The following is a 14,930-nucleotide window of genomic DNA, read 5'->3' as shown; positions in this document are numbered from 1 at the left end:
TGTGCTGACAGCTTGGAGCCTGGAACCTGCTTCGGATTCGGTGCCTCCCTCTCTCCCTGTCCCTCCCCCACTCGTGCTCTGTCTCTCCAAAAATATATAAGCGTTGAAAAAAAAAAAGAGTGTCTTATGGCTCAGGTCATGATCTCACAGTCCTGGGTTCAAGCCCCGCGTCAGGCTCTGTGCTTATCAATCTGATGGGTGTTAGAGAGCAGCCACTGTGGGGACCCTTGAAGCAGGGGAATTTTATTCTCCTGAACAGGTTACTGTTTCAGCCAGAATAGAGAGACCAGGTGAGGTTTTAGGCAAGTAACACTGCAGGCACCCTCTGCAGCAGGCTCTGTGCGCAGCACATGGTGTGCGTTACCTTGTTCAGTCTTCCCGCAGCCCCATGAGGCAGGTGCTGTTCCTCTACGCCCTTTACCCAGCGAGAAAACTAAGGTTCAGAGAGGTGATGTGATTTGACTGGAAACACAATCAGTAGCCACAGTGGCCAGGATATGGCAGCTGGAGCTGAGATGTGGGGAAAAAAAAGTCCTAAGCCAAAAGTCCAGCCATGGCTTCCTAGCTTTGTGGCCTTCAGTAGGCCAGTTTGCCTCCCGACCCTCAAGTTTCCACACCTGTAAACAGGGCCGGTTCCAGGGGTTCGGCTAGGTAGTTTTCAGACTTGGAAATGCTGCTGGTGAAGCCCAGCTTAGAGCCCGCTGAGCTCAGAGGTCAGCGCTGTTCACGGGGTGAGTGCTGACTCGGTTGTGTGGGGCAGACACTGCAGGGCATGGCCAGGGATGCTCTGAGTTCTGTTTTCCCCTCCAGGAGGCAACCGCAAGGAAGGGGAGAGGGGCATGGAGAGCCTGCGATCGCTCTCCGGTGGGTGCACTGCTGAGCTGGCCTGGCTGAGGCCGAGTAGGCCACGGGGCAGCCAGGAAGGGAGCGGCTGCTGATGGAGGGGGTTGGATTCAGAACTGCTCCTGTTACCCCATGTCGCAGCCCTGGCGATGCAGAGCTGGGACCGGCCTTTGAGGTCATCTCTCTTGGCCTCCTCAACCTCAAGGTGGGGAAACTGAGCCTCTAGAGAGGAGAAATGCATGGCTAAAGCCCCATGGTGACGCTGGGCAGACTGGGGGCCAGAATCCAGCAAAGCAGAAGGGTGTTCAGGCCACTGGAGAGTCATCTCTGTGAGCAGAGGCACGGCTGCCCTTTCAGCACTGTGTCCCTCACTCTTGGTGCATCAGGGGCGCTCAAAAAAGATTTGTTGAGTGTGTGAGGATAGTAGGAAAACACACCCCCAGGGAGTCAGACAGCCTGGAATTCGGTGTCTGCTCTGGGCCAGCTTTACTTCTCTGGGCAAGTTTGCTTCACTTTGCTGAGCCTCGGTTTCCCAAATTGAGATCACAGACCCAACTGGTAGGTGCCTGAGCAGGGATTGGAACCCAGAGCTGCTAGATTCCAGGCCTGATTTATCACTATACCTTCCTGATACTTTTATATACTTGTTTCCCTTTCTTTCTTCCTTCCTTCCTTCCTTCCTTCCTTCCTTCTTTCTCTCCTTCTCTCCTTCTCTCCTTCCTCCCAAAAATATTTATTGAGTACCTGCTATGTGCCAGGCACTGTTCTAGTCTCCGTGGATACAGAAGTGAACAAGATAGGTGAGGCCCTGGCCTCAGGGAATTTATATCTTAGAAGAAGGTAATAGTAAGCAAGTAAACAGGACAGGAATAGCATATGTACCCAGAAGGGACTGTAACGGGGTGTGAGTGGTGTCAGGGGAGGGCTGTGTCAGATAAGGGGCTCAAGGAAGATGACATTTCGTGTGACACCTGAGAAGAACCAGCCAGGTAGAGAGCCTGAAGAAATAATTCAGTAAAACATGATGCTCTCCTCACAGGCCACAGGCCTCAGACTTGCAGAAGGCGCCATGAGAAGGGCATGGAAGGAGAGAAGTTATCAAAGCACCCCAGATGGCCTCAGAGGGCCAGGAAGGACGACACGGCCCTTGGGGATGACCACACCCTGGGTCGCATTTGGGTCTCTCCGTCCAACTGCCTCTGCCCTTCCAGGTGAAGCAGATCATGGAGGAGGCAGTCACACGAAAGTTCGTCCACGAGGACAGCAGCCACATCATCTCCTTCTGTGGTGAGTCCATGGACCCTGACCTGGAAAGGGGCTTCTTTCTCTGTGGGCTGCCTTGGGGGAGTGGCGTCTTTGTGCAAGGATTCTCACACCGTGTTTTGACTTTGTGACTCTGAAGTTATTTTTGGATTCCCGGGGGGCTCTGTGAGGGAATTTGGAACCACTGAGAAGTCGAGAGAAGAAAGGAAGAATGGCCTGTGTACCCAGCAAGAGTTAGTCACTGCTGACGCTGGAGGGACTGTCTTCGCCTCGTGTGGGCTCAGTTCACGGCTACCCATCCCCCTAGTGACATTGGTCTCGCATGTGTCGACAGACTCTGCACCCTTTCCTCACCCTGCCTGTGGCTGTTGCCAAATGAAGGGGGAGGATGGATGGGCTTTAAAGACATAGGGAATCGGGAGCCATTGATCCATCCTAAGGGATCATGTCCAGCTGGCTCAGCAGAGGAGGCAGGCCCAGGGCTCAGAGCTTGACTTGTATCCTTGAACCAGCTGTGCTCACAAGATTCCAGAAATAAATAACCGTGCTGCCAGGTTCTTAACTGTCCTTCCACAATGGCTGCAGACACATGTTTTACGTGTCTCCACAGTCAGGGTTCAGCTTCTAATCCATGTGTATGTATAAGCAGGGATGTTTCTTTCTGCCTGAAAACCTTTTCATTCCATGACTGGAGTGTCTCGCAATGGAGGACGTGCTGTATCTCCCCTCTCGCGCTCTTGGCCCCGAGGAGAGGCCAGAGCGAGGAGACCTGGTCGGCCCTCAGCTTCATCCAGATGACTGGAGGCACTACCCATGGGAGCACATGCCGTGACCTGGGAGCCCACTGCTGTCAGTTTAGCCCCTTTGCAGCCAGGCAGACCTGGGTTCAGATCCCTCCTCTGCCATTTGTTTGTTGGCTGACGTTGGCAAAAAAAAAAAAATTAAGTTTATTTGGAGAGAGAATGTGTGGGCAGAGGGAGGGCAGAGAGAGAGGAAGAGAGACAGAGAGAATCTCAAGCAGGCTCTATGCTGTGAGCACAGAGTCTGATGCGGGCCCCGAACCCATGAACCATGAGATCGTGACCTGCGCCGAAGTCGGACGCTTAACCAACTGAGCCATCCAGGTGCCCCCAAGTTTCTTTTTAAAGTGAGATATGTTTATTTAAATTACATATATGTGTGTGTGTGTGTGTGTGTGTGTGTTTATATACTTGTATGGGTATATATAGGTGTATATATATATATATATATATATATATATATATATATACGTCTGCCTATGTACATGTGTATATATGCATAAATGTTAACGTGAGAATGTATATATGCCTAATTTTTTTTTATCCTGGACATCTCTGTTTGCAAAGAAAATAATAGGCATACTTCAGAGTGTGCGACCATGCTCACCCGTTGAAGATTTAGAGGAATAGAACGGGATAAAAATCATGATTCTCTAACTCCAACCCCAGTGTTTGGATGAGGGAGGAAGGGTGCTGTTACCGCAGGGTGAGGCCTGCAGGGTCTCCCTGTGGTGTCTCTGTTCCGTTGTGCCTTATGAGCCATTGTCAGAAAGACTCGAGGCATGTCTCCAGTGCTTGAACAGTTAATTAACTTATTGCAGTCTAAACAAAAGTGTTGTGTGTACAAGCAAAAATGAAGATATTCAGAGAGTCTCACCCAGAATATATTAAACCCATAGGCAGATTAGGCAATAGGGTGGGCATCCGTTCAAAGCCAAGTAATCGCTGGGGCACCTAGCTGGCTCATTCAGTAGAGCATGTGACTCTGGAGCTCAACGTTGTGAGTTCAAGCCCCACGTTGGGCGTGGAGCGTCCGTAAAAAAAAAAAAAAAAAAAAACTATAATCATAATGTTTTGAAAAAAGTCAAATAATTGCCAACAAAAATAAACCATGACAAGCAATTGCACCAAACCTCTCAGTATTTCTCCTTGTGTGCAACATAACCTGGGCCAGGCTCTTAACCCTGAGACTGCTGGAGTATTCCTTCTGTGGAGTCACAGTAACTAGAACGCTCACTTCTTGGGTTTTTTCCACAAGGATTAGGTAAGGTAAACCTTAACACTGGTCTCACACCCAGAAGATACCCAATAAGGAGTAGCTCTTATAATATGCTCAGTTTTTCCATCAACATCGATTATGCTCCTATGATATACCAGAGTGAGCTCCCTCCCAGTCTGCTGTGTAAGACAGAAGATAAGAAAATACTCAGTAAAGTGCTGCTGAAAGTACCCGAGATAAGACTGGGGCCATCAGAATGGCCTGCACAGGGACTGTTTCCTGGGGGGAGGGGGATGGGGGGGGACACTAAGGCCCAGAGAGGGAAAGCGATTTGCCTGAGGTCACATAGCAAGTTAGTGATAGAGCCCAGACTACTGCCCAGGTCTTCTGCTCTGAGCAGGGCTGGGCGGGGTGTCCAGGGGAAACACAGACATGGGAAGATGATGACAGTCCTCTCTCTCCAGATCCGTTGTGGCGGCACAAGTGTTGTGAGCACACTTTGGGCTCAGACCTGGGTTTGGATCCCAGCTCGTCTGGGTGGCCCTGGGCAATTCAGTTCCCCTCTTAGGGCCTCAGTTTCCACATCTGAGAAATGGAGATGGTGTTCCTTTCTTCCTTGGCTGTGGCAGAGATGGAATGGGATCCATAATGTTAGCTGTTCCTGGAATCACAATAGTGGTGACGATCATGTGATTCTTCAGCCCAGATAAAGCCCACCAGTTCTGTGGTCAGCCTCCCCTCCCTCACTGACAGGAATAATAGCTAATGTCCCTAAAGCGCTCACTCTGTGCCCAACTATGTGAAGCGCTTGCCATGCATTTTCCCCACCTCGCTTGCTGCAACCATGTCAGATGCCTGTTCGTACTATCCCCATTTCACAGATGAGGATACTGAGACACAAGAGAGAGGAAGTCATTGCCCAAGGTCACGCAGCTGGTTAGTGTCTGGGAGAGGATATGAACACAGACAGTCTGACCTCGGGCAGCAAACACAGGTTAACTGCTAAGCTCTCCTGCTCCCTTTTGAGGGAGTGGAAGGCAGAGAGACGTACGTGATTTTCTTTGATGCTTTCGTGGATTTCGCGATTCTGGGGCGCCCCGCTCTCCAAGGCACCTCTGTGTGGCTGAAGACCTGAGCTGGGCTGGGTGCTGGGGAGCACGGGTAGGGCAGGGCCTGCTGACCATTGTGTCCCTGCAGCGGCTGTAGAGGCCTGCGTCCTGCATGGGCTGCGGCGGCGGGCGGCTGGCTTTCTGCGCAGCAACAAGATTGCAGCTCTCTTCATGAAAGTGGGCAAGAACTTCCCACCGGCCGAAGAGCTGAGCCGCAAGGTGCAGGACCTGGAACAGCTGATGGAGAGCGCATGAGTGTGGAGCATGGGGTATGGGCTGGAGCGTTCCTGCAGGGGACAGTCCAGGCTCCTCCCTGAGCTCTGCCAGAACCCGCACCTCCTGGCACTGTCTGCACTCTCCTTTCGCTCCTCAAACCCGCCAGACTCTTTCCTACCCCGGGGCCTTTGCACATGCTCTACCTACCATCTGGTTCACACGCCTCACCTTCCAGGGCTGGTGCCTTGTCATCATTCAGGCTTTCCCCCAGTTAAGGGCAAACTCCAACCCTCACCCCATTTCTCTTACATATCACTGCTTATTTTCTCTCCTGTGGTTATCACCACCTCTATTCATTCCTTTGTGTACTTTTTACTTGATTGTTGTTTATCTTTCCTCCTTGGCTCTGAACTCCATGAGAACAGGCCACTAAAATCTGTTATTCCCCATTTTGTCCCCAGTGTCTGGACAGTGCCCAGCACCTGGTAAAATGCTCAAGAAATGATTGTTGAATGAGTAAGTGTCTGCTGTTAGCCAAACCCATTCCGCATGCAGGAAGACCAAGTTTAATGAAACTACTGTGGTCTCCGTCTGCATGGATCAGATACTGACACTGAGGCAACAAGGGGAACGGTGACTTCACTCACACGTCTGGACGGCTGATTTCCTGGGGGGAGGGCTCAGGGCCTGAGGGCATGTACGGGAGAACCTTCCACCAGAGTCCCGACCGCACAGTTTGACTCTATGCCAGAGCCGCAGTCTGGAGTCTGGTCAGGGCTGGCAAAGAGGTTTCAGCTCCCGTTGGTGCTAGCAGCCGCCCACGGGACCTTGTTGTGAAAGATTCTGGAGCCGTGATTGGGCTTCATGGGAAAGAATGTGTGGATTGATTTGCCGTGTGTGTGACGGGCAAGAGAAGGGAGAGAGAGGCGCACATGCTGTGTGTGCCGTGGGTAATCACTCCTCCTCAGCGGGTGGGAGATGGTCCTTTCCCTCCCTTGCAAGCTGTGCCAGCCCAGAGCTGCTGGCCAGAACTGTGGGACGGGCAAGGCTGTGGACTTAGCATCACCACCTCCCTTTCAGAATCAGACTCCTCAGCCACTTGGTCTTCAAGGTGCCTTCCAGTCCGTATGCTAAATTCCCAAGTGTTTGCTGATAACTTCCGAAAGGGAGCGATTTCCATGGGCCTTCCATAATATCGGGAATGACTTTCTCATGGAGGAATTAGAGATACCCATGCCAGGTGGTAAGGGAGAGCCATTCATTTCATTCATGCAATCACTCATTCATGAGAGAGGGAAGGGGAGAGAGGGAATGAGAGAGAGAGATGAAGAGAAGTATCGCTATGAGAATCTGGCTTGCCCATCAACAATATATGAAGGTGTCTGTTTTATCGCATCTTCACACTCACTGGATGTTCTCATTTTTTCAACACGTCACCCACTTGCCAGGAGCAATGTGGGCTTTTGTTGTTGTTTTAGTCGCCGTTCCTTCATTCCCTAGAGAGGTTGGGCATTTTGCTGTTTGCACATTGGTCCTGTTGGATCTCCTTTTTTCCGAATATTCCTCCTCCTTCTGTACTGGTCTTGAAGGCGAAACCAGATTCAGGGCCTCCAGGAGAATGTGCGGAAGCTGCCGAAGCTGCCCAGCCTGTCCCCACTTGCCATCAAGCACCTGTGGATCCGCACTGCTTTGTTTGAGAAGGTCCTGGACAAAATTGTGCATTACCTGGTGGAAAACAGCAGGTGAGTGAGAAAGAGCAGCCGCCGTGGCGTGCTCTGGCGCCACCTTCTGGCCATTTTGGGAACTGCACCCTATGGCACAAAGCAACTTTCTTTTCTCTCCTGTTGACGTGCACTTGATTTGAAAGCAGTTAGATAAAGGCCTTCTGGATGTTTGCCTCTAAATGAGCCCAGCTTAGAACCTGGGACTATTTAGGTGCTTCCTGCTAATATAGGATCTTCAAATTTGGAGTGAGGAACAAGGATCTTGCAATTTTAGGGATCTTTTTCCTCCCATGAATGAAGCCTACAGTCTACTTGCTAACTGTGGTCCTAGAAGAGTCATGTAGCTTCTCTGTGTCTCTGCTGCTCTTTTAATAAATGGGACAGGGATTGTTGCCATTCTGGAGAAGAGGTGAGAAGGGGAGTTAGTGAGTACACAGTGTTTTGGAAATGCATGATACTTTTTTTACATTTTCTATTCTAGCTCAGATTAACCTGGTGTAAAGGTTTTAGACTATGAGTACTCTTGGCAAGCATTCATCCATGCATTCATTCATCCAGTAAATATTTAATGGGCACCTACCGTGTGCCAGGCACTAACTGAGATGTTGGAGATACATTGGTCTTAACTGTCATGTTAAGAGCTTGGATATTATGCTAAGAGCACAGAGGAGCCAGTGAAGAATGTGGGCTTTTGTATAACCTGAGACTCTTCATGGCTAACACTCCTTCCAGCCATAGACAGATGGGGAGAGAGAGATAGACAGGGGGAGTGGGAAAGAGGAAACACGATGAGGGAAATACCTGAGAATCTCCTCATCTCTCGGTATATGAAAGTGCCTGTTTAACCACATCTTCACATGCAGTGGGTATTATGATTACCTTTTATTCTTTGCCTGTTTGCTAGGAAAATATATATGAAAGGAGAGAGCAGAGTCCTTCCTCTCACGAACCTCAAATAGTTGCAGGGAAAACAGGAAAATAGTAATTGTGGTAATATGTGGTGAGTATTCCAAGTCAGGTGGGTGGTGTTTAACTTCCTCTGGGTGGTCAGGAAAAGAATCATGGAAGACATGGCAGTTAATCATCAGTTTGAAGGGCACGTAGGCATTAACCCAGTGAAGTGGGTAGGGAAAAGAGTGTTCCCAGCCAAGGGAATAGCAGGTGCAAAGGCCAGGAGGCAGGAGACAAATTGGAAGAAATCCAGGCTCTGGAGTGCAATTAATCTCTTCACCTTCTAGTAAAATGTGATACGTCTCTGCCCCGTGCCCTCGCATGGGTGCGGGCCTCCGGAGCTAATGCCTTTGGCATATGACCTTGTGTTTTCTGCTGAATAAGTTGGTAGAAGGAATGAGTAATTTATTTGAGCAGCAATGCCAAACTATCTCTTTATTTTTTTTTGTCTAAACTTTTTATTTTTTTGATTCGCATAGAAGTTGTAACATTAGCGCAAAGAGTTCTCGCCTGCCCTCAGTGATCACATCCTACATAACCATAGTACAAATACCAAAACAGGAAATTGACATTGGTACAATACTGTTAACTAAACTACATGCTTTATTTGAATTTCACTAGTCTTTACGTACACTCATTTTTTTCTGTCTAGTTCTATGGAATTTTAGCATAGTTAAATTCAGTATAAATACATATATGTATTATTTAATTAAATGTATTATTTAACTATTTAATAAAAATTACATATGTATATGTATTATACTCATAGTATAAATACAGTCTATAATTCTGTATAACCAACACCACAGTCACGACACAGAACTGTTCCAGTGAAACCTACCACCCCAAAGAAGCTCCCTCGAGCTACCCTCGATGGTCACATCTTGCCCCCAGTCCCACCTGCTAGTTTTTAAGGTACTATTTCCAAGGTTTATGATCATGCAACGGTGCTGGTTTTCAGCATAGAGACTGAGTGGCAGAGTGGAAAGTGTCTTGAAGTTTTACCTTCAGATCTGACACCAAAATGGATAAATTTGCTGCTGAGAATGCACAGAGCATGTCCGTTCAGCTTCAGCCAATATCCTGGTGGATAGAAGATTCCTCTGGGGTCAAATTATAGTGATGTTGCCACCCCTTAGCAAGAACTCCCTGGTGTCAGAGTCTGTGCTGTTGCTGTAAAAGCAGGTCAATATTTAATCCTCCCAACAGCCTGGGCAGGTGAGTTCTGTCATTCTTGTCATTTTATAGCTGAGGACACTAAAGCTCAGAGAGGGTAGTCGTCACATGCCCAGGGACACACAGTGAGAGTGGGAGTGGCCGACCTGGGCTCCCACTCAGTCTGCCTCACTGCAGATCCTGTGTTCTTAGACCCCTGATGTAGGATAGGAACACCCAAGCCAGCTGGGTATAGCTTGCATCCACCTGCTGTGTGGCCTCCAAGAAGTCACTTACCCTCTCTGAGCCTGACATCCCTTGGGAAGGTAGAACAAGGTCCTTTCCAACTCTAAAATTCGGTTCCTAGCTAGCAGGAGTTTGCAGAGAATTAGGAGGCACTACACAACAACTCAAACAAAGAAGCAAAACCCAAAAACACTCAGCACAAACATTGTCTTGCCCATATGACAAGTTATTTTGAAGAGCCAGAAGCCAGGGGGCGCTTGCGAGCACGTCAGGCCAGCGTCATCCACATAGTTATCCACGCAGGAAGTCCTGTTAATATAGCTTTTCCGTACACACCACAGCTAAAAAGCCTTTTATTGCCTCAATAATATTAGGAGAGCAGACATCATCTGAGCTCCCAAGCCACTTGGCGCCTGAAATGGAAGATGTGATAGAAGCTGATAGAAGCAGCCAGAAGCAGCCTTCTAATTACTATTCCCGTTACTCTCATTAAGACTGTATCACAGCCATGTATTAAGCAGTTACATGCCAAGCATGCTACTAAGTGCCCACATCTGTTGTCTCTTTCAAAAGTCCCTTTTTTTTTTAAATTTAAGTAAGCTTCACACCCAGCATGGAGCTCAACGTGAGGCGTGAACTCACGACCCTGAGATCAAGACCTGAGCTGAGATCAAGAGTCAGACACTTAACTGAACCATGCAGGTGCCCCTCTAAAGTCCTTCTGATGGCCCTAGGATATATGTTTTTATTACCCCCATTTTACAGATGGGACATTTGAGGCTTACAGCGTTAACTAGGTAACAAGAGGAAGGCTGAACTCAGTCTGTTCTTAAGCATCAGGTCAGTATCAATTGTGTGCCCTCTGTTGGTTACCATCCAGACCTGCCTGTCCTTTTCTCTTACTAGTAAATACTATGAGAAGGAAGCCCTCCTGATGGACCTGGTGGATGGCCCCATCCTTGCGTCTTTGTTGGGTAAGTGGTCCAGGGCTCTGAGCTTCATCTGGATCTCTGACGTTGGCTCACTAGTGCACCTCCTAAGGGCCTCTCTCGTTTCCCTCTAGCCTTCTCCATCAAAACTTACCTGTTCCCTGGCTCTTGCTCTCAGGGTCTTGTGCTGGACTCTCCTTAGCAGGACCCTGGAGCATACTCACTGGCTGGAGGGGAGAGGCAGTGAAGGTGGTGGCCCATCTGGGGGTAGACAAGAGGGTAGACTTTGAGGGCTATGGATTCCCAGTCCCTGTATGCTCCACAGTGGGGCCCTGTGCCCTGGAGTACACCAAGATGAAGGCTGCCGATCACTTCTGGACTGACCCCTCGGCCGACAAGCTTGTCCAGAGGCACCGCATCCACAGCTCGCACCTGCGGCAGGACTCACCCACCAAGCGTCCAGCCCTCTGTGTGAGTAGGGGTGGACTCTGGGGCCCTGGGAGGGAGTTGGGCTGAGTGCCAGACTTGGTGTCGAGGTGGAGAATGGAGTGGGACATTGAGGGTCACCCCAGGCCTCACCCTCCACCTCCCCTCACCCTGCCAGATCCAGAAGAGACATTCAAGTGGCAGCATGGACGACCGACCATCCCTTTCTGCCCGTGACTATGTTGAGTCCCTGCACCAGAACTCCCGGGCCACGTTCCTCTATGGCAAGAACAACGTTCTGGTTCAGCCGGTGAGAGATATCTGGGACCCAGATCTTCCACAGGAGGTCTGGCTTCCGGTTGTACAGGAGGCGTTCCCTCTGGTTCCAGGCTGCTCATCCATTCATCCATCCATCTATCCACATCTCCATCTCTCCATCCATTCATCCATATGACAACATTTGCTTCTATCCATCCATCCATCCATTCACCTACCTACCTATCTTTACTTCTACCCATCCATCCATCCATCCACCCACCTATCCATCCATCTTCCTACCCAGGTTTTCATCCATCCATCCATCCATCCATCCATCCATCTTTATATCCATCCATCCATCCATTCATCCATCCACCCATCCACCCATCCATCCATCTTCCTACCCATGTTTACTTCCATCCATCCATCCATCCATCCATCCATCCATCCATCCATCCACCCACCTACCTGTCTTTACTTCTATCCATCCATCCATTCATCCATCCATCCATGCACCCACCCATCCATCCATCTTCCTACCCATGTTTACTTCCATCCATCCATCTACCCACCCATCCATTTATCCATCCACCCATACATCCATCCATCCATCCACCCATCCATCCATCCATCCATCTTCCTACCCATGTTTACTTCCATCCACCCACCCATCCATTCATCCATCCTTTTTTACATCATCCATCCATCCATCCACTCATCTTTACATCCATCCACGCATCCATCCACCCATCCATCCATCTTCCTACCCATGTTTACTTCCACCTACCCATCCATCCATCCACCCATCTTTACCTGCATCCATCCATTTGTCCATCCATCTATTTAATTATCCATTTATTTTCCAGTCCATGTCTCCACCCACATGTCCACCTAGCTGTCCATCCATCCATTCTCTTTTGTTATCACTCACTCATTCAGCAAGTATTTATACTGAGCTTTCCTTGTGCTGCATGCTTGGGATATCAGGATAAATATCTTCATGGTTGATATATTTTTTAAATGTTTATTTTTGAGAGAGAACATGCATGGGAGAGGGGCAGAAAGAGGGGGACGAAGGATCCAAAGTGAGCTTCACCCTGACAGCAGAGAGCCCAATGCGGAGTCGAACTCACGAGTTGTGAGATCTCAACCTGAGCTGAAGTCAGACGCTCAACCAACTGAACCACCCCGGCGCCCCCTTCACAGTTGATATTTATGGAGTGCTTTCTTTGTGTCAAGTACCATGATAAGTGCTTTTAACTATATTAATTCATTTAAAGCTCCCAGCAACTATTTGATGCAAGTAGTGTCATCCAAGATGGTAACGCTGAGATGTGCACAGGGGGGAGTAAGTGGCAGAGTCATACTTTGAATTCAGGCTGCCTGATGTGGGAGTTGAATCATTTATCAATCACCTCTAGGCCTGGCTGGTGCAAGCCCCAGAGATGGGTGGTGAGCCAGGCACACGAAACCCCTACCCTCATGGAGTAGATACCCCTCTGCCTTTCCCTTCCTGAGACTGTGTGGATCAGTGTGGTGTTTGGGCTCAGCTGGGAGGAAGCAGAGGAAGCTGCCAGTCGCTCTAGCTCTGTGGTCGCAGTTGTGATCACGGGGTGACCCTGAGCGAGTCACTTCTCTCTGTGAGCTTTACTGTCCACATCACAATGGGTACAAGATCCTACCTCCTCAGATCTAAGAAGCTATGGATTTAAGATGCTCCATTTTTAAACATAACCATCAGGAAGTAAAAAAACGATACTAAGTTCTAGAAGATGTTTTCTCATTACTTGGAAATTTTATTTGACACTTTTTGAAAGAGTTCTTTGAGCTCTTTGATTTGGATAAAAGGAGTTTTGTTTTTGTTTTTTAGGGGTGCCTGGGTGACTCAGGTGGTTGAGTGTCCAACTTGGATTTTGGCTCAGGTCATGATCTTGTGGTCTGTGGGATCGAGCCCTGCATCAGGCTCTAGGTTGGCAATGTGGAGCCTGCTTGGGATTCTGTCTCTCCCTCTCTCTCTCTGCCCCCTCCCAGCTCACTCTCTCTCTCTCAAAGTAAATAAATAAACTTAAAAAAAAGTAAAAGGGCTTTCTTTTAAATCATACATTGCTTTTTTAACTATGCATAAGGGAACTTACAACTGACATTCATTAGTTAAGACAGTCCTAAAATTTCTTCACATTTCAGGGTTTAATTTTCTATATCAGTTTTTGACTTAGAGTCATCACTGCTTGTATTTTTCTAGTAAATACTGTTTTCTTTTTTTTTCTTTGTGAGAGAGAGAGAGAGAGAGCATGTGCACTTGCACACACACACACACAGAGAGAGAGAGAGAGAGAGAGAGAGAGAGAGAGAGAGAGAGAGAGAATCCCAAGGAGGCTCTGTGCCCAGCACAGAGCCCGATGTGCGGCTTGATCCCATGACCCTGGGATCGTGACCTGAGCCGAAATCAAGAGTCAGACACTGAACTGAACTGAGCCACCCAAACACCCCCAAATACTGTTTACTGTTCCATCCAAAGAAGGGGTCAACACACTATAACCCATGGGCCCAATGCAGCGCTCCACCTGTTTTTGCAAATGAAGTTTTATTGTAACAGAGCCGTGCCCATTACCTATTGTGTATGGCTGCTTTCACGCTGTAACGGCAGAGTTGAGTGGTCGCACCTGAGTCTGTATGTCTCACAGAACCAAAATTACTCCCCATCTGACCCTTTATACAAAAAGCTTGCTGACCTCTGATCAGGAGTGTAGGAGGCCCAGCGTTTCTCACAAGTGCATGTCCTTGGTTGTTGCTCTGCAACAACCATCTGGAATTGCCATCTGGAATTGTGGGCATGGCTGTAGTGGTGAATGTGTCTCCTCTGCCAATATCAAATCAGTGCTCTACTGCTCTGCTGCCCGTGTTTCTGCATACACAAAAACTTTTGAAGTCGAAGATGACTCACTGTCTAATTTTTCTGAAGACGTTTAAAATAGCACCTGTTCTCCGCATGTGAAGGAACAACATAGGAACAACTAGGACCGAGTTTGCAGGAGGTCAGGCAATGACCACTGTGTCACAATGGTGAGATGCCACCTGCTGTAAGATACATCCACACTTCAGGTACAGGAAAACATGGAAAACGTTCATGACCCGGGGCAGCAGTGCTCCATCATGGGGCTGCAGGCATGACTGGCTAACTTGAGACAGTGTGGGTAAAGCTGAGACATGCTAGGTGCTCGGTAAATGTTGGCTGTCCATCTCCACATGTTGTTGAGGTGAATTTGCATCCTTTATTTGTGAGGCTTGGAGAGACCACCCCCTCCGCCACACCCCACCTGGGATAAAGCAGAGGGAGCTGCTGAGAAGTTCTGCAGGCTCATGGGGAACACAGAGGGTCAGGCTGCTGGGCAGTGAGTATGGTGTGGGTGTTTGGAGGAGGAGATTCAGGATAACGTCTGTGGTTGGGGCATAGAACTCGGCTGCCCTCTTGTTCTCCCTTAAGACTGGCCAAAATGATGCCAGATAAATGACTCCTGTCAAGGAGAGGGTGGTGTTGGGGCGCCTGGGTGGCTCCGTCAGGTGAGCGTCTGACTTGATTCCAGCTCAGGTCATGATCTCATGGTTTGTGAGCTCAAGCCCTGCGTTGGGCTCTGCGCTGGCAGCACGGAGCCTGCCAGGGATTCTCTCTCTCCCTCTCCTTCTACCCTTCTTCCCTCTCTCTCTCTCACACACAATAAATAAATAAGACATTTATTTATTTATTTTAATTTTTTATGTCTTTATTTTATCTTGAGAGGCAGAGTGCAAGC

The 14,930-nt window shown here is 48.8% G+C and overlaps 1 protein-coding gene across 1 annotated transcript in view; it reads left to right on the top strand.

The window, feature by feature from the left end:
• LOC125148788 (small G protein signaling modulator 1-like) overlaps nucleotides 1–14,930 on the top strand; it is a 113,066-nt gene that overhangs the window by 44,304 nt on the left and 53,832 nt on the right. Inside the window, 6 exon segments of the mRNA XM_047827054.1 lie at nucleotides 2,055–2,130; nucleotides 5,323–5,503; nucleotides 7,040–7,192; nucleotides 10,433–10,500; nucleotides 10,781–10,926; nucleotides 11,060–11,191. Of these exon segments, the coding sequence (XP_047683010.1) occupies nucleotides 2,055–2,130; nucleotides 5,323–5,503; nucleotides 7,040–7,192; nucleotides 10,433–10,500; nucleotides 10,781–10,926; nucleotides 11,060–11,191 (756 nt within the window).

This window comes from Prionailurus viverrinus, chromosome D3, assembly GCF_022837055.1.
Source record: "Prionailurus viverrinus isolate Anna chromosome D3, UM_Priviv_1.0, whole genome shotgun sequence".
Lineage (NCBI taxonomy): Eukaryota > Metazoa > Chordata > Mammalia > Carnivora > Felidae > Prionailurus > Prionailurus viverrinus.
The sequence above is the reverse complement of the archived record's forward strand: the minus strand, read 5'-3'. Positions and strand labels throughout refer to the sequence as shown.